This window comes from Calypte anna, chromosome Z, assembly GCF_003957555.1.
Source record: "Calypte anna isolate BGI_N300 chromosome Z, bCalAnn1_v1.p, whole genome shotgun sequence".
NCBI lineage: Eukaryota > Metazoa > Chordata > Aves > Apodiformes > Trochilidae > Calypte > Calypte anna.
In genome coordinates this window covers 58,113,398-58,137,178 of record NC_044274.1, presented here as the reverse complement: position 1 = coordinate 58,137,178, position 23,781 = coordinate 58,113,398, and the positions used below count along the sequence as shown (strand labels likewise).

General features: G+C 37.8%; 1 protein-coding gene across 1 annotated transcript in view; it reads left to right on the top strand.

The window, feature by feature from the left end:
* Positions 1 to 6,225: 6,225 nt before the first annotated feature.
* The window catches only part of DMXL1 (Dmx like 1), an 87,796-nt gene continuing 70,240 nt past the window's right edge, over positions 6,226 to 23,781 (top strand). Inside the window, exons 1-4 of the mRNA XM_030466930.1 lie at positions 6,226 to 6,371; positions 15,111 to 15,236; positions 21,192 to 21,269; positions 23,267 to 23,345. Of these exons, the coding sequence (XP_030322790.1) occupies positions 6,285 to 6,371; positions 15,111 to 15,236; positions 21,192 to 21,269; positions 23,267 to 23,345 (370 nt within the window). The 5' untranslated portion in view covers positions 6,226 to 6,284. The remainder of the gene's footprint in view (positions 6,372 to 15,110; positions 15,237 to 21,191; positions 21,270 to 23,266; positions 23,346 to 23,781) is intronic.

The following is a 23,781-nucleotide window of genomic DNA, read 5'->3' as shown; positions in this document are numbered from 1 at the left end:
CATGCTGCTGCCTCCTCTAGCTAATAACTATTGATGTGTGATTATCAGCAATATCAAATAACTATTTATCTTACCAAACCACCTGAGATAATGCTTTGCCACAGTACTTTTGTCTAGTACCTTTCATTCCCCTACACATTGCATTTAAATGCACTTTTGCAATTGCCTGCTAATGGGAGCTAGAACAGATGAGGGAATACTGACATTGTGGGTGACAAATCTGTGAAATCAAGGATTTTATACAGCAAAAATATTTCCCAATGAGTCTTTGTGCTGAAATAGTAAAGTTCACTTGCAGACAAACAATGTTATACCACAAGAAGAATTAAACTTTAAACAGAAAAATATATGGTATTTCTCAGTGCAGTCAGATTTCCAATTCTAGCCTTTTGGGGTGTTGAGCACCCTTGATTTTCATTAGAAATTCAATAATATTACAGGATTAAGGCCTAAATACTTTTAAAAGCTCCTGGTACCACTCAGTTGCTTAGGCAGATTAAAACTGCTGCAGGCAGTAGCAAGTGGAAATATTGACTCAGCAGTAAATAAAACCAGTCCATTGAGGTAGAGTGTACAACATGTAATGGAGGAAGAGTCACAAGTGAGTATTACCTCTCTTGGGCACATTAAACAGTTTACATCACAAAACCACATTCTGTTTTGGGAAAGTCACAGTCTTCATAAAAAAGAGTGACACTTTACATTCAGAGCAAAATCTAAACAAGGAAATTATTCTTTAAAAAAAATCTAGTAAAAAAGTTATTGCCTTTAGTTGCAAAACAGATGAAGTCTAGTACCCATGCACAAACCACCACACTTAATATGTCTTCAAATGTGCATATATGTTTTAGATCCTGTCAACAACTATGTCGAAAATCTTACAATTTGAGTTTTTCTTCTAAAGTGAAAGATGTTTCAATACCATTTTGTCCCACAAAAGCACAACCACTTTATTAACAGTCAAACAAGTGACATACAGGTGGTCAAATGATGAAAAAGATGGTAAACTTAATAACCCTTTTCATGCCTCATTAAGTGTGATTAGTTTCACACAAAATCTGTAGCTGCAATCCCATTTTCTACTCAGCATATAGCAGTCAACTGTGAATCTAGCATCAGGCTAGAATGTTAGTGTGAGCATTTTTGTTTTCTATATTTCTACAGAGCTATGAATACGTCATGAAATGGTGGAGGTAATTTGCAGTAATATAAAGATAAGCTTTTTTGGTTGGTCTTGTTTTCTCTTTTCAACTTTGAAGGATTAAACAATTATTTTTAAAAATAAAGTATTATTAATATCTAAAAAGCAAGTATGCCTTACTGATCAAGCATTCTGCATATGCATATGAATATCTGAGCAGAGGAACCTGGCTCCATTACTGAAAGTTAGCACACAGAAAAAGAAACAAAAAAGAAACAAAAGCTCATTTGTTCTAGTTGAACTGGTGAGCACAAGCTTACTGATACAGAGCTCAGTAAATTATACAAAGAAAAAAAAATATTTCTTTTTTAATTATTTGTCATCACAGAATATTTTGCAAATATACAGGGAAAGAGGGGACAGTTAATATATTCTCCAGCAGCTCTTTCATGGTTTTCTTCTAAAGTCGTTTTAACCTCAGGATGTGAATGTAAAACTGGGAATATTAATGGAAATTTTAAAAGGTTGTTAACTGTTAATTTGCAGTCTGAAAGGATCTAATAATGGCTGGCTTTTACCTTGGAAAGAATTACTGAAGATAATAGCTTATATCATGAGCTTATATAATGTAAGTATCACCAAATAAAAGATTAATTTTCAGTATTACCAAAGCAAAATAAAAGATTAATGGAATAAATCACAACATATTTACTAATCTCTTGTAAGAAAGGATACCAGTCACTATATGTCTCCTTCACCAAAAGGTTGTTATCAGACCACTGAAGTGAAAGAGAAGGTGTTGCAATGTATATATTAAAAGACATGACAGCAACCTGAACTGTTACAAAATGTCTTTCAGTAAATCAAAACGGTACAAAGAAAGAAGGAAATACCATTCTAACCTGCAGGGTAAAGATATAAAACACGGGCTACTGAAGACATGAAGGAAGCAACCTTTTTGCAAAGAAAGATTTCACAACGACCTAGGACCTTACTACCAAGTGTCAGTGTTTATGTATTTATGCCTTTCATGTTTTCCTAAGATGCCAATGTTGTATTTTGACTCTTGCTATGCTGCTAAAAGTCATAAAATCTCAAGAATATAATCAAATGCTTCTTTAAGTGATTCCAAGTGTGGGCACTGAGGGAGAACTCAAGATCTTGTGGAGATCAACAATATTTGTTTTCTGTTGACCTCACTAAAGCCAGACTTACACCTTGAGTATTCACAAACCAAAGAAACCCTGCAGAAGGATCAAGGGCAGCGAAGACAAAGCTGAAGAGTGTATGAGGTGGAACGTCATGGCTGCACTGCATTGTTTTTGTAAGAGACAAGTCGAACTATAATTAATTTCATATGAAAATTTATTTCAGAGGAAAAAAAATGCTACCTTTTTGTAGCTTAGTATTAAGAAATCAGGGAATAAAGCAACATTTTCTAGTACTGTAGACAAAGTTTGAACATGCCACGTAAAAAGCTGCCTGTGTATCACTGACATAATCATTGCTGTTAATGAGTGACTCATGGATGTTTCCTGCACAGAAAGAACACAAAATATGTCATTGTGCAAGTGAAATAATTTACAAATATGAATCAGTTTTCTTCTGCTCACACTAAGGAAAATTGTTAATATGTATCTACTTTGCAGAGATGCAATCTTCACTTTAGAAGACACTTGTGGGAATGTGATTTAGAATTCTCATTTGGACTTCTGACACTATTACAGAATACAAGTAGGATTTACTAATGAAAAATGTGTGTGTTTGTACCTGGTATTACTTTTTGGAGCATTCAAAGCCCTAATTGTTATTGAAAGAGTAATGCTTCAGTCAATAACCCAAGAGCAGTAAATAATTCACTTCCACGTCCTTCAATGCATGCACAAAGGTGAAAATTGTCTGGCAGACTTTCAGAATACCCACAGCCACTATATGTTAAAGTATTGGGAAGTTATCATCATTCTTGTCTTCTACTATTCTGATATTGAGAATATTGTGTATAGTGCCCCTTTAAAAAGTCAAAGGCAAAGACTGAGTGAGCATGTTGAGCAGCGGTGGTGAATGACAGGAGTCAGCAGCTTGTGAGAATTACAGCTCATGGAAGACTCAAAGAAGATTTACTGGTGTTACAGGGCAAAACAACAGAAAGGAGCTTGTAAACTGTAATCCTGTAGGGCAAACACGTGGCTTTTTCTGGTTTTTAGATACTTCTAAGTGAAAGGTTAAACAAGGGGCTTTTTGGCAAAAAGCTGCTTACTGAGAAGGTGAGAAAAATATACAAAATTAACAAAAAGTGCAGGAAACAAATTTGTGGGGGTTTATTAGCTTTATGAGATAATATTTTTACCTTCTGTCAAGTTTTGAAATTCTAAACAAAACCAATATCCATTGTTTTCTATAGGAATATGCTTTTAATTGTATTAAATCATCTAAAGATTATTTATTAAATGCCTGAGGTATGAAAATGCATAGGCCAGACCTGACATTTGTCCGTGTCCAACAGTTTATTTACCTTGATATAATAATAAAATGCACAGTACATTATTTGTCTGTAGCTGAATTCATAGATGTTACATGAGAAGTGAGAATACATGAGCATCAACACCAAACTGAAGGACATGTGCCCAAGTTTGTCCTTTGCCACACTCCAGGCTGAGTGGAAAATGCACAGAGGCAATGTCAGGAATCAGTAGCAAGGAGTGAGAGTTTCTGTACTAGAGCTCACTGTTGACAGCAGATGTGGGAAAGGGAAGGTAGTGCTTCATCCCCTTGGGGATGGGAGCCAGAATATGGGTGTATGCACCTGGCAAGTCCTTACATAGGCTCTCACTCTGTCCACAGAAGACAGGATTAAAAGTAATGTCCTTTTTGCTGTGAAGTAAGACAAACGTATTAATCTGAATAGTCACAAAGAGCAAATCTAGTTCATACGGAAATTAGAAATTTTGTATTTTCTTACCATGTCACCATAGTAGGGTGTGTCATTTGCAAACATATCACATTGTGTGGTAATTAGATATAGATGAAAAAGCAGTTATTGGTTAAACTCTTCCTTTCATTCTTTTACTTGGTGTCCTGAGTTACCTCTTCTTCCTCAGACCAGGCTCTGGGTCTACGGCCTACTGTTACTCTGCTACCTCATCACACTGCAAACCCTGCATGCTTTATACCTGTGTACTGGGTCAGGCTTAAACAATCAATGTGGTTCAGCAGGATCACTGCCCTTTTCTGTCCAGCGTATTCCAGAGCAGACCTGAAGTATTAGCTGGTTGAAACCAAAGCTGGAGCAGTTCACAGGCTGATCCCAGGAACAGATCACCATTCTGAAAATCTTAAGTAAGGGTGTCTTACTGTTTTCAGTTATAATTCACTTTCTTGCTTAGAAACCAAGGAACATAATTTTTACTAATTAAGAAATTTACCAAAGAATGTTGCTCTATGAGATTCTGGAGCTGGCAGAAGGATAAGATCGCTTACCAATGCTCAGCACTTCTGTCAAGGGTAAGATCATTATTCATTGATAGGATAATTCGATAAGCTTTTTGATCCTTTGCAAAACAATGGTGATCAGCGTGACTGCAGTTTATCACCAGCATGAGGAAACGATGGCTCTTTGCAGGAATATCTATACACAAACAATGCCAAATCTGATGGATTTTTCTCACATTATAAGGTTTTAGAAAACAGGATAAGTCTTTATTTCATTTGCACGAATCATTGCAGCAACTAGTGTTGTGGTGAGATGCTTTTAAGTCCGCTTTGCAAAGGATGCAAGGCTTATGCTTACAAAAATAATGTGACGCCATGCCTCAAAAGTTATGGGGTTGACCTTTGATTATACAAGGACGGGAAAAGGAACACAAGAAGAAAAGGTACTACCCATGCAGAAAGGTAAATACCTATCTGCAATAAGTATTTACAATACCTTGTAAATACTGTGAGATGTGATACACAAAATGTGTACTACACATAAAAAAATATTTTGATTCTTGTAACAGCTGGTAGTCACAGAGTCTCTAATATTTGAAACTGGAATAATGCAACTGTAAGGATGAAAATCCATGTGGGAGTTGTAATTTACAAAGGAAAACATGAGTTTTTATGAGAAATTGAATGGAATTCTAAAAATTAGTTGCAGTGGGAAGAAATATTAATAACAAGTGCTTTCATTGTTATGAAACCTCCTGATCAGGAGGTTGCTGGTTGTAGTTCCTGTTGCATTTGGGCCAAACTTGACCGTATCTCATCTTGTTGGACCTAACTGGATTCTGCTAATCCTGCTCTTAAATTTTATGTAAAGCAATATCCATTGTAGCGGGCTCCCACGTTCTTTTTCCTCATGTTATGTGCAAGCGTAAAACCCAGTTGCCTGCAGCCCATCTGATGTCTCAGGAAAATGCCTTCTTTCTTTATTTCCTAAGTCTAAGGGAATCGTGTCTCCCACCCCCAGAGGCTTCTTCCTGCAAGGGCCTGTGGAAAGCCTGCTGCAGAGTCCCTCTTTTTGTGAAATTCTGTAGGCTACAAGGGGATGCTTCCAAGAGTTACCGACACCTGTGACCCCTTTGGAGATGCGAAGGGGGAAGCGCAGGGTTGTCATGTTTCGTGTTCCCCTCCCTCAGCTCACTCCCTCGGCCACCCACATCGCTTCCCTGGCCACCGGGCCGAGGCAGCACTTTTCAAAGCTCTTCCAATAATCAAGTTAAACTCATCACTGGGATACACCCTCACCATTGCTCTGTCAGTCGCCCGCCCAGACCCTCACCAAGCCCCTGGCCCGGTGACCGCACATGCGCAGCGCCCCGCATACCCGCAGCAGTGACTCGCCGCACCTCCCCTCCCGCCCTCGCCACCTCCCGTGTCTGCGTGCGCACGCGTGGTGCCGCGGGGGGCGGGGCGGTGCCGCGCACTGAGGCCTCCGAGGCGCGCTCTCGCGAGAGCTGTGGCAGCGGCAGGGACGGGGTTGGCGGCCAGGCGGGTGTAAGGCACCCCGCGGCTCCGCGCCCCTCCCGCCCGCCCGCCCGCCCGGCGCGGCTCTGCCCCGCCCCGCCCCGCCCCGCGGGATGTGCCACTGCCTCCGCCGGCACCCGCGGGATAAGGGGCGGCCGAGCGGCGGGAGGTGGGCGGCCGACGGCGCCCTTTCGTCATGAACCTGCACCAGGTGCTGACGGGGGCTGTGAACCCCGGGGACAACTGCTTCTCCGTGGGGAGCCTCCACGATCAGCCCTTCACGGTGAGCCCTCCGCCGGGGCCTGGGCTCCTCCGCCCGGCCCGCGCCCCTCTGCCCCCTGCTCCCCATCGCTTCAGCCGGCAGCGTCAGGCGCGGCGGCGTCAGGAGGACACCGGAGCGGGGCGGCCCGACCCCGCTGAGGTCGATGCCCGGTGGCGGCGGTGCCCGCTGCCGGGGGAAGGGTTCCGCGAAGGATCTGCGGCACACCTGCCCGGAGTGGCGGGGAGGTGGGCGGGGGAGGCGTGAGAAACTTTCCCGTAGCGGCGGCGGTTTCTGAGCCCGCAGGTGCGGTCAGCGCCGGGGGTGGGCGGGAGGAGCGGCCTGTCCAGGCGGGCAGGGGTGGAAGGGACGCGGGGCGAGCCCGGGATCTGCGGCAACCCCATGCCGCTGTTTGGGGGTTTGGTAACGCAGGAACATGGTGGCTTTGATAAAAGATTACATAAACGTCAGCCGATACGTGCGACCTGCTGTGGAAGGGAATTTCAGGACTCGCATTCAGACAAGTAAATGAAAATTCGTAGTGGTCATAGTTGAAAACGATCTAGAAATCCCGTGTCTTAGATTTGAAAAGCTTTTTTGAGCTCCCTGTTGATGGTTGTACTTGGAGAGGAGGGGAAAAAAAAAAGAAACCAACAACAACCCACAGCAGTATTTAGTAAAGGCTGGAGCCTTTTATTGGTATTTGTTTTCCTCCCTTTCACTTCTGTTTTGTAAGCAGACTTTTCTGAGTTTTTATTCACACGCTCCCTCCCAAGTGCACCCTTATTGCCTTCCCTCTTGGGCTGAAGAGGAGTGAAGTAAGATTGCAAAGTTTCTTAGTGAACCACGTTTGGGTATTTTTAACCTTGCCTTTTCTGACTATCCCTCATTACAGCATAGTGTCGTTTTGACTTTGATAAGGCTAGAATGGTCGGAAAAGCAAGAATTAAGATACTTTTTTTTTTTTTTTTTTTTTCTCTCCCGAGTGCTGCACACAGTTACGTTTGTCTGACTACTTGTAGCTTCCCTCTGCGGCAGCAGTGCTCTGCCAGTGCTGGAGAGATGGGCTTCAGGGTGAAACACCCCAGAGATGCTTCCCCAGAGTTAGGCTGGCTCTGCAAAGGATGCTGCTTATGTACAGCCTTGTCTAGTGGTGTGCTTGTTTGCCAAAATATGAATTCTGTAAATAAATGCACGTTGGAAGACTTCTTAAACTGCAGCAACTGGCACGTGAAATTTCAATTTTCTGGATTTTACATATCCAGAAATATTAAAGATCCTCCAGTGGTGAGAAACTGTTTGGTAAGAGACAAGGAGATTTGCTTTACAGAGTAACGCTGATAAGCTTTCAAAGCACTGCCTCGTGTTTCCCCTTTTTGTTCTTTTATGAGGGAAATGTTTGGAGTTATCAGTGTTACGGAAGCACTCTCTTGCCTCTTGCGGCCTAACTTATCAAAAGTGTGAGAACTCCCCAGTGGATAACAAGTGTAAGAATCTTTCTCTAGGGAGAAAGGAATCATAGGGAAGTCCAATTTTCAGTAACTGTTTTTATGGTCTCTTTTTACAAACTGTTGCTACAAATATAGTAACAGTGTATCCTATAGTTACTCTTGCCCATTTCCTCAGGTTATTAATGGATTTCTTCAGTTTAATACTACTAACAGAAGGAAATTACTGTTTCAAGGCTTTTTCCTTGCTATTATGGTTTTGGGTTTTTTTGGTTATTTGTTTTGTTGTTTTATTATTAGTTTATTTGTATTGGTTTTGTTACTCATAGTGCTATGTTAAGTCCACAAGATTGCTCAGAAGGGCTAAGAATAGAAATGTACTAAAGGTAATTTCTCCATTTTTTGAAATAAAGAAGGAAAAGCCTTAACCTATAGAAAATACAGCAATAAAAACGGACAGTTGCTTTCACATATCTGAAATCATTGTATAAACATTAGTAAGTGTAAATATTGTTGAATGATGTTTTAGAAATGGAAAAAAAAACATGTCTCAACAAATTTCTGTGCTGCCAGTTTTTGTGGCAGTTGATATTTGCAGTCAAATAGCAGTTGATATTTGAGGGTTATGTACTGTACAGGTGGACTGAGTTGCCTTTGACTGACGAGAACTTTGTCTCTAATACCTTGTTTGATTTTTTTTTTCTTTCCCCCTGCATACACTATGGCCCAGAGTATAATCTGATATGCTGTACTAAACATTTAAGTTGAAATGCTTTACCACTTTAAGCTAAAAATGTGATTCTTCTCATAAATGGTGAAACTTGTAAAAAGTGACACAGAATTGTATGCATCTTTTTGAACGTGTGCAGTTCTGGTTTAAGATGGTATTTGAGATACTTGTCTTAATGGTGTAGATTTGTTGTTCTGTCCTTTTTTTAGGATGTGAAGTGTCAAGTGGAGCATGAGCTTCCTTAGAGAGAACACTGATGAAGAGTTTTTGGCATGTCTTTTATTTATATATAGAAAAAGGCTCATAAGCATCAAGATATCATAAAAACATGCCTGTTATCTGCTGAGAATGGGTGGTAATAGCATATGGTATGCTAAAAGAATGAGAACTCAGCCCTCATAAGTCAGAATTTAACTATTTACTCTCTGTGTGCTTCTCTGAAATTGATTTTTTCTATTTTACATGTATTTGTCTACAATGGAGTACATCCTTTACTTTCATTTTTGGCAGACCTGAACTGTCTGAGTAAATAAATCATTTTCATAGTGTTGATCACATGTGATATTGCTGTCTTAGGTATTACTCAAGTTGTATTTAAGTTATTGGCTAGCCAGTGCTGATACAATTTTTGTGATTGGTTGTGCATTTTTGCTTATACAGTTCTGCTCTATAATTTTTTTTCTTTTTATTTTCTCCCAGCTTGTTTATTTTATTTTCTCCCAAGTATTAGAAGAGAGGAAAAAAATCACTAAGCAGTAGTACCATTGCAAACATGAGTCCCAGGACTGGGGATGGAAGACTTGAAAGAACAATTTTTATAGGGTGAAAAGTGTAGTAAAGAAAGATAAATGGCATGATTTATTTCAGTCTAGCCAGAATATTTCATGGAGATATTTTCTCCATCTGGATTGGTTTTTTAACTGAGTTAATCTTTAAAAAATATCATAAATTAATCTTAATAATGAAAATAGGACAAAACCTATACACTTCAATGAAAACTGCAGTGTGAGTTGGATTTGATTCTAATTGCATGGCCAATCAGTTTGCTGTCTAAAGATGTGTATTAGTTCAAGTACTTTTGATAGATTAGGAAGTTGTTTTTATTTTCCAAGGATGATGAAAGGGTATTTCTTAAATTGAGTTGATCTTCCCAAGGAAATAATTAGTTTTTAAAAATAAGATACTTAAATGCAATACTTCGGCTACTGGGAGTACTGGGAGTGGAGAGCTAAAAAGACTGGGGCAAATTTATAGCTGCATGTGTATAAATTATTTTTTTTAAGGGGTAATTCAGCAAGGCACCATATCATTCAAGGTTCCTGAGTTTTTTGATTTTTACCATTATGTACAAAGGAGGATACAGAAGTTAATTCAGTATCATCCACATAATGGATTTATTTGCCTATAAGTTTTGGCTTTAATTTTTATAAGAATAAACTTTGTTGTAAATTTTTTATTGAAAGAGAGGCCAAGAGGAGTTTTAGGGAAATACAAGAAGTGAGACACAAGGAAATCCACCTTTGTTTATTTGTGTTGTATTAGTAACATTAGTACATTAGCAAATTAGTATTTAGGCCTTGCAGATTAAGAATGTGCATTGTTTATGGGCTCAGTCCAGCAGAAGAGACAAGTATCTGATGTAATTAATACAGATTAATTTTCCTGTTTTTTTGGTAAGAAATTCTTTTTCCTAGTCTATAATGCTTTTCCTTGGAATAGATTTTATTTTATTTTATTTAAAAAAAAAAAACAACAAAGCCATGGGAATTTAATCTTCCTTAGGGCATTGTGGTTGTAAAGCTCACATATACCTATTGTAAACTTCCACTTTCAAACCTACAATAGAACTATCATTTAGCTGTTACAGAATTTTGATAAAATCTTTTTACTTGGTTAGTTTGATTTTGAGTTGTGGTGTCATGACCTTTGGGACCTGCTTCAGGTCATATGCAAGGGACATAAGGACTCTTGAGAGCCATCAGTGATAAAAATCAGCTAGTTGTGGCTTGAGAATTACTTCCAGTACAATAATTGAACCTGGTGCAGAACACAAGAAGTAAAAGATAATGTGAGTTGTTGTACTGGGTAAGCTTCCAGTATAGCTATAGCAGGGAGAGAACATTTCCAAAGAACTTATTGTGAGCTATTAATTGCAGTCCCTTGGTCTGCCTCAGCTGGGTGGTTCTGTATGACCTTGAGCCCAGGACGGAGTTCTGCATTACTATCCTAGTCTGTATGTTCACCCTGTATGTATTTGTATGTGTTTATATATATTATATAATTTATATGTGTTTGTATACTTTATAAAATGCATGTATGTGCACACATAGAGCTGCATTCGCCTGCGGATAATAGCTAGCAATTACAGTTGGTGTACTGGTGCCCTTCATGTAAGAGATGTAGGTTAAATAAAGTCTGTGCACATTGTGCAAGATAGTGTGTCAGTGCTCATAGAGCAGTAGCAAAAACTTACTGTGTGTCAGCACATAAAATAATGTATCAAGAGGGTCGTGTACAAGGGAAATAATTACTTTAGAGGTGCTGTGCTGTGTAAGAGGGCAAGATTCCTGCTCACTTGCTTTTCTTTTAAAAGCAGTAATTTTACAGTACTGTTCTTTGTTCATAAGACATGTATATATATATCAGGCTTTCAGTTTAGAAATAAATTAGAAGTGTTCATATAATTGGCTATAGTGTATTCTGTTAAAATGGACATGCTTCTAAAGCATGGTTATTGTTAAAATATCTATTAATCTCCAAGTAAATAGTGTTTTAGGAATTAGAGCTGACATTTGATCTAAAGGATGGACAGAAACTGTGTGCAAGAAAACCCAGTATTGCATGCAAAATCACATTTTCACAGGCTTGAAATGGTTGTTTTGCTATGTCAACAGCTAGAGAAATCCATGTTCATGCAGTTCAAACTAGTTCTATCTTGTTTATTTGTTTAACAGAAGAACAAAGCATTGTTTACTAAACATTCCAAGAACATAATAATATGTTATCTGGTTGTCTCCTTGTGCAAAGACAGCTTTCTTGTAAATATTCTAGAACATTGTTAAGGTAAATGTTTTTTATGCCTTGCCAAAAAAATCTTAGAGGCTCTGTCTGCTTTTAAAAGGCATGTTGGGATTCAATTATTTAATAGTAATATGTATTTACTAATTAGTTCCTAGCTGAATTGTATGGCAGCGTTTTGTGTACTTCCCTCCCCTTACCAAGGGCCAGGTCATGTAGGCAGGAGCAGAGATACAAGAAATGCTTATACTCAAATGGCTTCTTCCCTTACATGTAATAGAATACTTGTATTACCTTTTTTTTTTTTTTTTTTTTTTTTCCCCCACAGTTTCCATACCTTATAACAATGGGATCTCAGTAGCTTCTGTCCAAATAAAAAAAAAAGTGACATGCTAACTCTTGTGTAGAGGTTTTGTCATAAAAAGATAAAGTTGGGCAGAATTAATTTTCATTTAATCTGAGAGATATGGGGTATAGAAAGTAACCCTTATTTCTGAGTACTGACCTTCATTACACTGCACTAAAATGTCATACATTTTTCTGAGGTGAAAAAATGGTAAGTGTAAAATTAGTTCAGTGGTTAGCTTTGAGTTCTTGTCTTAGAAAACCATCTTTCTAGGGTACTGCTGCTTAGAAACCGCATTCAAAACTGGAGTCTGGGTTTCAGAGAGTGTGTATGGGAATGTAACTTCTCTGAACAGAGGCTGTGAATGGACCAACTACAGTGGGGCCAGCAAAGAAACAAAGGAAGGACACCTTAGGGGGAGGGGAGCACTCAAGCTTCTCTCCCAGTGTCTGGTCTTTGTTAGATGTAATGGGAGTGTGATAACAGGCAACAGTATAAAAAGGGAGCCCGTTGCAGTTTCATTTGCCACACAGCTTCTGTTCAGACACGTTCATTGAAATGGGAGATACATAATTTCCTTCCCTTCTGCATTGCTTGCCATTTATCTTTGAAACTGTGGTTCTCCTGCAGGCAGTCATTGACAAAATGTCAAAAATAACCTTCAATTCATGATCCTTCTACTTGACTGTAGTTATATTTGGAATTGCTTTGAAAATATTATGAGTTTTTTTCTGTTGTGGGTTTTTTTCTTTTTTTTTCCTTTCTAAGTCTTTGAGGACAGGTCAGCTCTACAGGCTTAAGAGCTACTCAGCAGTACTGCGGTTTATTGGAATTGAGAAGACAATGTGACCAAGTATGATTCAAGTCCATCTGAACAGACTGATGCCAAAAGTTATTCTTTTTTTCCCCAAATGTCAGGGGGTTTTAGGTAACATGGAGAATTACCAGAGCGTAAGAATGGGATGACCATGTTTTTCTCTCAAGAATAAGATTTTAAAAGGGTAGTGCTCTCACACCCACCCCAGTCTTGATTCTTATGAGTGCATTTGTATTGTTACAACTGAGAACCATTAGGATAAGAAGATAATCCCCAAGTTTTCTTCAGAATGTTCATCCCTGATTTGACAATCTTTTTTTAAAAACTCAAATCATGTGAAATTGGGAAATAAATTAGTTTTAATCATAAATTAATAGCCATGTGTAAACATAGCAAAAGGGAGGAGCATCTGTAGCTCTTGGATGAGAGTTTCTATTCATAAAGGGCACATTTTCAGGAAGCTGCAAGTGTAGAATGTTTGCACACCTGAGCTACTGCTCTCCATCACAGCCCAGCATAACAGGAGATAGCCTGAGTTTTGATACTATTTTAAATTTTTGTTCATAAAGCATTGAATATAGGACATCCTAAAGACTCCAGTGCGTAGTGTTTGATAGTTACTTCAGATTATAGAATCATAGAATAATTTGAGTGGGAAGGGACCTACTTAAAATGGTAGATGACCCAAAGGACCAATTACAATATAAAGCCAGTTTATCCAATGAAAAATGCCAAGGGTACTAATTTTCTTTTATATGTTAAACCTTAAAGAGTTTTTGATATCATTAAAGTGGTTGGTGTATGAAATTCATGATATCTGCCAGTGGTGTGTTGTCATATTTGCTAATTGGAATTTCCACCATGATGGAAATACTATAATGTTGTGATGCCATATGATCTCAGGCTTGGCTATGAAGGTAGAAATGGAGAGAAACAAATCAGAAAAATCCAGAAAGTCTCTAAAGGGTGATGAGGCCTAGAGGAACATACAGAAGAGCAGGTGGTCTTCATACAGTTTTTGGGACTTCAGCCTTTTAAAGACATTTTTAGTAAATCCATGTTACCTCTTTAAAGTGAAGGACTTTAGGACACTTTATTTTTCTTAAAATTGCATCCATACATAACACTATATTCAATAAAATGGCTTTGGGGAAATTTTAAAATATGATACCTCTGAATAACATTTCCCTGCTGGTCTATGGACTAAATCAGTGAGTCACCAGGTGAGATAGTTTTTAGCTAAGGAAAAAAAGTTATGTGAGGAACATGTCCAAAGTTCTTGTTATTGCAATATCAAATAATAACTTGAACATTTGGACTATAAATAGTACTCAATCTTTTGGTTTGGAACGAATTTTAAGTTGGACTGTGGTAGAATATCTCAATTTTTAATAAGGGTTGCTCTTTTAACAGAAGGAGTTGCACTGTCAGAACTTCTTCCTGGAGCTGGAGATGGGGCAGAACAGGAAGGGGCTCTAAATCTGACCAATAATAAAATAAACATATGGCTGTATTTAATCTGCAGAAGCATTATAAACAACATTTTCAATTACCAAATTGTTTTAAGGATGACTCACGGTCTGCAGGTTGGAAAGTAACAGCTAAATATTTTCTGAGAATGGTGAAAAGACTCTTCTAGGTAAGATTATTCTGTGAAGTATCATGGAATCCTTTACAGACAAAATAGTCTTTGATCCGAAATATCAATTTTATTTTTATTTAACTTTATTTATTTTTAATGTATGTACTGGTATGATAGTCTAGGCCAGGCTTGGTAAAGATACTGTTTCACATGAAATGCCTGAAAATATGATAATCAGATTTCAAATTTGTAAATTGAGCATCAATTTTTCTGCTTTTTTTTCCAAGTCAAAGTGGTTTTACTTTATTGTGAGACTGTTCTTCTCCCGAATATCCTGGCCCACTAAAATGGCATTTTTGGCACTTCTATAATTCTCTCACTCTCCGACAGAATACTGTTGTTTGTGCTCTTTATTTTGGTGTTAGCTTCCTAGCTCTAACTTCCAAATGGATATGCATTTCTTTTTCTAGGACTTTGATCCTTGAATACACATATTGAACCTTGTTCTTCATGCTTTTTTCTTTTCTTTTTAATGTTTTCCTGACTCCATCCTTTTTGCCTACTTTTGCCTACTTTTTTGCCTACTGTTTGCTTGTTACACAACTGTTGGGATGCAGTTCTCGGAATAGAGGAAGAGTAATTTGCCACTTCTGTTGCTTGGTTTAATTTGTGTACATCTATTTGATCTCTGCAAATACCACTGTACTTCTGTCTATAGTGTTGTACGTGAATAGGATATGTGGATTATACTGTTTCATACCTTATCATTATGCTGTAAGTGGCTAAAGCATTGCTAGTTCAAATTTCTTTCTCTTTTTTTAGGCATACGCGTCCGGATGTGATATTGTGGTATTGGGCACTGACTTTGAAAGATTACAGATAATCCCTGGAGCAAAACATGGAAACATTCAAGTGGGATGTGTGGACTGTTCAATGCAACAGGGGAAGGTATGTAGAGCAGTGTTTTTAATAATGTTCCAGCAATATCATACATCTTCTGAACAGTGTGGCTGTTAACAGTTAAATTCACAGATGAATAGTAAAATGGCTGATTGCTTCATGTCTTTGTGGTAAGCAGCGCAGTGAATGTGAAATAGTAATCATAGATGAGAGATTGCAGATGATAAGTAGGATTGCACAGGATGAAACAGACATGCACAGGGCTGCATAGAGGAGCTGCTAAGAAGAAATAATTAATTCAGTATGGCTTCACACTACTGGGTGTGTCATCAACATGCTTTGACATGTTAGTGGCTGGCAGCAGATGAGTGGTCCCACAAAAACTGCTTTCAGAAAATCCAGAAAAATTGTATGTCTTTCAATCAATTCATAAACCCTGAAAATTGCTCTTCGGTAAGAGTTCTTTAATTCTCATCTTTTCTTTTTCTTACGTGGGTAAACTGGATCAGAAATGGTGTGTTTTAGGCACTGTTAGGTTTCAGGTCCTGTTTACAAAGTCTGTCGTAACTGTTTTATTACAGTAAAAAATAGCCAGATAACTCCATCTAGTCATGGGGATGTCACTGTGTGATCAGGCTGTTAGCCAAGTCAGTATCAACTGGTTACATGTAGGCTTATGTTAAGAGGTTTTTTTTTTTTACTTTGTTGCTTTCTTGAAGCCTGTTATAGTGAGGAGGTAAGGTAAGCCTTCTGCGCATCACTACAAGCCTTGTGAGTTGATTAGAGCTTTGGTTAGACTCTGATTTCCATCTTGAGACAAGACTTCAATGTGGAAATGATTTCATGTTTACATGTGAAGTCAAGGATGATGATCCCCAGCCACTCTCCATTCCTGCTTTTTGATGTTTGAGTGATGAACTCTTATAATAGTAGTGAAGGAACATAAAGAAATATTCTCTTCTGTGTTTCTGGTACCTTGTAGGCATACATCCTGTGTGTATTGACTGTTGTTAATTGCAAAGGCTTTTGAGTTCACTGGCCATAAATTAACAAATAGTGAAATAGACATGCAGATCCCATACCACAGTTAATCTTATAAAAATTTTCTTCAAATTTGAGTTTATCTTGACTACATGATAGCATTTTAAATGACAGACTGTCCTTGAATTATGAATTCACACATGTGAATCTGTCAAGCTATCAAGCTTACTAAACTTTGAAGATTTCTTGATTCTTAAATAGTGATCACTTTGATTCTGCAAGTTATTGTTTGCTGTTAGCAATTAGAGTACATGCATTTGCGGAGTGCTGAATACTAAGCAGTGAGTGCCTAAGAATCTACTTATTGACCAGGCTGATCAATACATTTCCAGTTCACTGCTGCAAGGATGGAATTTCTTCTTACAGCTTCTTCATCAGTATTAGTCTATAGATTTCTCTTCAGTTTGCTTTCAGATTTTTATTTGTCATTTAAAATATAAAGGAAGAAGCAGAATGCAAATAATGCAGCTTATTTTACTTGCTATTTTGAACTCTTCTGGAAGGCATTCAATTATAATCTGTTGTTTATGAATTATATAGCTTTTACTTTATGGGGAGCTGCTATCAAGCATTTTCTCCATAACTGCTAGCCTTTGCTTTCTTTGGAAAGCTCTCTGTCATTTTCCCTTTGATTGACAGAGCTCGTTTGTGAAAGTTATTTTCTAGTTATGAAAGCAATGGGTTGATTTTTTTTTTCCACTTTTTGCCCTCTAAATCTAGTTTATTGGGAAACTAGTGCCTTGTGAAGCTACTTTGAAGTAACAGCAATTTAGAAGTTCATACATGACCCATCTTACCTTTGGCTTTCATAGGTGGCAGAAACATGGCACCATCATTTTTCTTCCTCCTCTAGTTTTGGACTTAATTATTTGTCTTCCCCCCCTTCAAGGGGAAAAAATGGATCGGAGTTTTTAATTATCCCAAGAAAGTATTTACATGTATGTTTACATTTTCGTGTATTTGTATGTGTATGTATATGAACCTAGCTTACAAAGTCTCCTTTAAATTTGCAAGGACTAGTTTCACAAGCAGGACAATTTAATCTTAGTTGAGTGAATCCAGTCTCTCTTGCCTCTGCTTGTAGGCAATTTGCTAATCCACAGTTTATTTGTAAATACTATACTTAATTGTCTGCCACAGAATATAAGTTAAAAGCCTCTTTCCATTTCCTGTAGCAATCATAAGGATTAAGGCCAAAATTTTTAATGATAATCTGAACAAAAATTGTTTTTATGGTTTGGGTTGTACAAATATCTAACAGGGTTGAAGGTGGTTCTAGCTTTAGATAATTTGAAATATTTAATTAAAGTTGTTGGCGTCATGTCTTGTGAATGTATGGAACAAACTTATTTACTGATGCAAAATAAAAATGTAGGTACCAATTAAAAATTTCATTTAGTTTACATGCTAATAGTCAAACTGAAGATCTCACATGTAAAACCACTAAGTTGGTTAACTAAGTAACTTTTAAATAAGACTTTTTTTTTTTTTTTTTTTTTTTTCAAAGAAGCTTTGATTGTTTTGTTTTCTGCTGTTTGGTACAGAGTAGTAATGTAACATAGTATGAGTTACAGATGTTTTGATGAATAAGAAAAATGTTGAGGGCTTCTATTAAGTATGGAGGTCTGGTAGGGAAAGCCCTAAGTGTATGAAGAAAGTATTTAGATTATACTGAAATGTCAAAAACTCACAGAACATAGAATGGCTATGGTTAGAAGGGACTTTACAGATTATCTAGAGCCAACCCCCCTACCTGGGCAGGGCCAACTTCCACTAGACCGGGTTGCTCAAGGCCCCATCCAACCTGGCCTTGAACACTTCCAGGGAGGGGGCAGCCACAGCTTCCATGGGCAACCTGTGCCAGTGTCCTACTAACCTCACAGGAAAGAATTTCTCCCTAATGTCTAACCTGAATCTCTCTTCAAGTTTGAAATCATTTCCCTGTTTCCTCTCACCTGTGGAAAAATCCCTACCCCATCTTTCTTGTAGGCCCCCTTCAGAAACTGGAAGGTTGCTATTTAAGGCCACCTCAGAGCTTCCTCTTTCTTCTCCAGGCTGAACAACCCCAATTTCCTTAGCTTGTCTTCAAAGGAGAGGTGCTTCAGCCCTCTAGTCATTTTAGTGGCTCTCCTATGGACTCATTCCTCTGGACTCAGTCCTTTTTACACTGGGAACTCCAGAACTGGACACAGTACTCCAGGTGGGGTCTTCTAAGAGCAGAGTAGAGGGGGAGAATCATCTCCCTTGACTGGCTTGCTTAGCTTCTTTTGATCCAGCCCAGGCTGGCTTTCTGGGCTGCAAGCGCACATTCACAGCTCATGTTAAGTTTCTGGTCCACCACCCCCTCCAAGTCCTTCTCCTCAGGGTTGTCCTCAATCTTTTCTCCTTCCAACCTGTATTTGTGCATGAGATTGCCTTGACCTAGGAGCAGAACCTTGCACATGGCCTTTTTGAACTTGATGCAGTTTGCATAAGGCCACTTCCCAAGCCTCTCAGGGGCCCTCTGCATGGCATCCCTTCCTTTTAGCATGTTTTCACCACACAGTTTGTTGTCAGCAAGCCTGCTGAGGGTGCACTTGATTCCACTGTCACCAACAAAGATGTTAAATAGCACTGGCCCTGAGGAACACCACTCATCACACATCTCCATTTGAATGCTGAGCCACCTGATCACAGTTCTTTGGCTGTGACTATCCAACTACTTCGTTATCCAATGAGTGCTCCATTCTTCTAATTCATATAGTTCCAGTTGAGATTAGAATGTTGTGTGGGACAGTATTGGATTCTTTGTTCAGGTCCAGGTAGATGATATCTATTGCTCTACCTTTGTGCAGAAGCTGTGATCCCATCATAAAAGGCCACCAAATTAGTCAGGCAGGACTTGCCCTTAGTGAAGCCATATTGGCTGTCACACCTCACCCCTTTGTTATCCACTTGCCTTAGCAGAACCTTCAGAAGGAACCAGAAAAATGAAAACCTGATGCTGCCAGTTATATTCTTCTTTTCACAAAGTGGTTATGGTGGACAAGGTTGTTGCCTCAAGGACTGATACTTTATTCTCTGATTCTTAGGTGGAAGAGTTAGAGTCGTAGAATGGAAATTACATCTAAAGATGAACCTTTCTCCCCATTGTGGGCAGCGACATCTGTCACTAGATCACATTGCTCAAAGCCCCATCCAGCCCAATCTTGAATATTTCCAGGGATGGAGGAACTACAAGCTCTCTGAGCAGCCTATTCCAATGTCTCACCATCCTTGTGTAAATATTTCTTCCTTATATCTAATCTAAATCAACTTTTCTGGTTTAAACCCATTACTCTGTCTTGTAACTACAAAACCTGATAAATCTTTCTCCATCTTTCTTACGAGTCCCTGTAATTATTAAAAGACCACTGTAACGTCTTCCCAGAACCTTCTCTCCAGACTGAACCCTAACTCTCAGCCTATCTTCATAGCAGATACTTCAGCTCATCTTGACTGGTTTTGTAGCCCTTCTCTGGACCACTTTAACAGGTCCATATCTGGAGACACCAGAGCTGGATGTAGTACTACAGATGGGGTCTCACTAGAGCAGAAGAATCACCTCCCTCAACTTACTGGCTACTAGTCTTTTGATGCAGCCCAGGCTACAGTTGACTTTCTGGGCACACTGCTGAATCATATCCATCTTTCTGTCCACCAGTATCCCCATGTCCTTCTCTGCAGGGCTGTTGTCAATCCATTTGTCACTCAGTCTGTAGAAATACTTACCAGTGATTGCCTTGAGCCAGGTGCATGACCTTGCTCATATCTGTGTTAAACTTAATGAGGTTTGTATGGGCCTACTCCTCAAGCTCATTGATGTCCATTTGGATGGTCTCCCTTCTCTCTAGTGAATCAGCTGCACCCCTGAGCTTGGTGTTTGCAAGCTACCTGAGAGTGGACTCACTACCACTGTGTATTGTGATGACTGTAAACTCTATTATAATTCATTAGAACTTCTCTGCACTCTTATTTCTAATAACTGCACTTGTGACTACAATAGACATTTGGGTGATGGCTGAGTGTTTATTGTGGTAGTTGGGGAAATTATTGAATATGCAAATTTACATTCTTTTTGGTGACGTGCTGCTCAGTGAAGAGTAGCCTGAGTGGCTGTGTGATTGTGGAAGCCTGTAGAAAGTTTCAAGGGCTAGAAGTTGCTCTGGACAATATTTGTTTAGCATTTTGGCATGTTAGTTTGTCTTCAAAACTACTAAGCAATAAAAAAATGGAAGAACTGTTCACACTCAGAAATCAGAAAAAATATAATCACTATGGGTTTGTATAAACTACTTGCTGCTGAAGTGCAGAGTTAAATTATAAAAGTAAAAGAGTAAGGTAAAGAGAATTACAGAGGGCAAATACTGGTCTGAGATGTAAGGAAAAAGTTTCTTTGGGCATTTTGCAACTGTGACAAAATTATTCGTGGCATTTTGGGGTCAGCCTGATGTTAACGTTGTTAATCGGGTAGAAAATTATTTTACTGTATGTTCTCTTTAATTCAGTTTGTTTCTCTTGAAGCTATGGGTCTGTGCATTTTAGGATCAGTTTATTCATCTCAATATTTGTACAGATCGTGTACATGTGTAGTTAATGGATCTACATACAAACAACTTAAGAAAGTTTAGTGTTGTTTTTTTTTCTTAAAGCTGTTGTGACCAATATTGGAATAAAATGTATGTTCTAAAGTGACTCTGACTTTTTTTAATATTGTGAATAGTTTGAGACAAAATTTCATAGAAATTAGAAATTGACTAATACAGTAAATCAGAACTGCTTTTAACATCAAGCATTACTTCAGGAAGCAATTCAGAATGAGATTAAAATTTATCTCCAAGGAGGGTTAAAAGTAGAATCAACAATTTGCATTTTATTCTTTATTGTTCTATAGCTTGTTTCTTCTATGTGTGTTTATGTGCACATAAATATGAATTGCTTTAGATTGCAGCTTCTTACGGAAAGGTGATTTGTATCTTTGAGCCAGTAAGCATCTTGAAGCAGAACAGCAGTCATCATGATGTAAGTAATTCATCACTCCTTAATTCGCCTCGTTATAAAACCTGACTACTTTTTCTTGTTTGTTTGGATATTTCTTTTGGTGTCTACTTCTAATGCTACAATAAAATTGGGACATAAGTTGATTACTGGGAAGTGAAAATTATAGGAGGAAAGCAGAGACAAATTACTTGAAATATTTTTTTTTTAAAATAGATTTTACTGTACTTCATATTACTGATTTATTTAACCCTACAGCTCGTACCTGAAATATTCCAGAATTCAAATGATGTGCACAACCCCATTCTCCAGAGAGAAGAGCCACCACAGTATAAATTCCTTTTTGAACTGTCTGGTGTAGCTGTTGTCCAGACGTTTTACAATTCTTATTTTAACTTTGGTGTATGAAACTGAAGCTTCTTGGTCAAATCTGTGAGAGGGTGTGTGGCTTTTTTAGAGTACCTTACTAAATGCTTATAATTCAGTGTTATAATGGTGAATAAGAAGAATATTTGTTGTCTTGATAGTATGGCTTAGTTTTGATGAAACTCATGTAGTGCATTAGCAGCCAGAATCTCTGGATAGTGGTATGATCTAGAAGCCATCCTTCTTACATGGAGAGGATTATTCTCATAATTAGAAGCATTATTGTCAAATTAAAGTCAATTTGACAAGAGTTTTGACAACAGTTGCTCAAAGAGCTTCTGTCCTTGTCTTCAGGGTTTTAGGAACTCTATTTGTATTAGTTGTTTATAGGGCTGTATAGTGAATTAATTTCTTTAAACTAACCAGCACAGTTGTATGTTTCCTGATGTACTTGTAAACCACCAGTAGTATGTGTTAAGTATTTTGGAATGAATATGTAAAAATAATTTATACCATTGGAAAGTAGTGGAATAAAACAATGATAAAATGTAACTTCCTATGCTTATGCTTTTAGAATACTGCTCTCTATTTTTTGTTATTGGAGCTGTTGAATCAATCATGACTATTTTTCTGTTCTGGTAAGCAGCATACCTATCTTGAAACTTCAAAGTTAGGGTAGTAACTGCAAGCAATAAGAACTTTCCATGTTTTGCTTTCAGATACTTATAACTGAGGAAATACTCTGTTATTTCATTCTTGTTGTTGACCTCTACAAAATATTTTCCAGTATATTTAGGTTGTTGAAAGACTGCCATTGTCTTTCATTTACTATAGTATTCAGGATCTTAAAAAAAAAACAGCCAAGAAACAAAGAAACCAACAAAACAAAACAGAACAACCAGCTTTAGAAATACATAATTTATATCCTTATCTGCAGGTAATTCTTTCTTGTACCAAACTTCTGATAGATTTACTTTCATTTCAACTTTCATATCTATTGGTTAGATTTATTTTTTTTTTTTGAGTGAGACATGATTATTTTAAAACTGCCTATCTTAGTGCTTAAGAAAAACTCTTAGCTCTTAATATTATTTTCAGTAATGATTTCAGTTTCTTTTTATAATTCAGAGCTTAAAAACTTTGCAACATGTTATGCAAACAGACTAGATAAACAGTTTGTGAATTTAATGCTCAGCTTATTTTAATGAATTAAATAATATAAGATCTGATGATAGCTGACTGTTCTTTTCTGTATTAAAAACAAAGCAGGGGAACAATAAAAGATGTGTTATCTTGACCTTATTGAAATACTTTAATCCAAAAATACTACTGATGTCAAACACTAAGTGCATTTATATATTTTGTTGTTCATATATTCATTTTCTAAAAGTAAAAATTTTTTTTCTCTTAAAAAATCTTGTATTCTGATTTTGTTTTGGTTTTTTTTCAAGCTGTATTTTTAAAATAGGTTAGAAACTTCTACTTTTAGATTAAGGGAAAGCTGTTTTGTTTCAAAATCAGTGAATCAATTTTCATTACATAAGCAGTTGTTTATTTTAGACATATGAAGATATGCTGTTTCTGTAATAAAAGGTAGAGGGAAGCGAAGGGAAGGAGGTTGTTTCATGCCAATGTCTGAATACTTAAAATTTCAGGTGTTACATTATCAGTGGCAGAAGAATGCTCAAATCTCACTGGAGGCCATAGCGCATAATCTAACATGGGATCCCACAGGTATGACTAGAGCAAAATAAACACCTATCTGTTTGATACAGAATCTAATTTATTACTTAAATTTCACCAGGTTAGGGCAAGGAAGAGATTTTTGTTTTGACCTAGCATGACAGAGAACACCAAAGTAGAATGAAATCTGCCTTTTGTTACTTGTAGGAGAGCCAAAATAATAGGTGTGTCTGTAGTGTCTCACACATTTATCCCAATCTCAGTAATATCTAATGTTTAAAAACATGGCTTAAATAGTAGGCTATTGTTGTGGAAGAGGGATGTCTACAGTAGTTCTAGATATTTCTTTTAGATAATAGCTACTTTGGATATGAGAATAATTTTCACAATTTGAACTGTAGATACTAAAAAATGTATTATAATATATGAGAATATCATGCAAGATAAACTCAAGATAAACCCATGTAGGGGAATGTGTAAAAGGAAC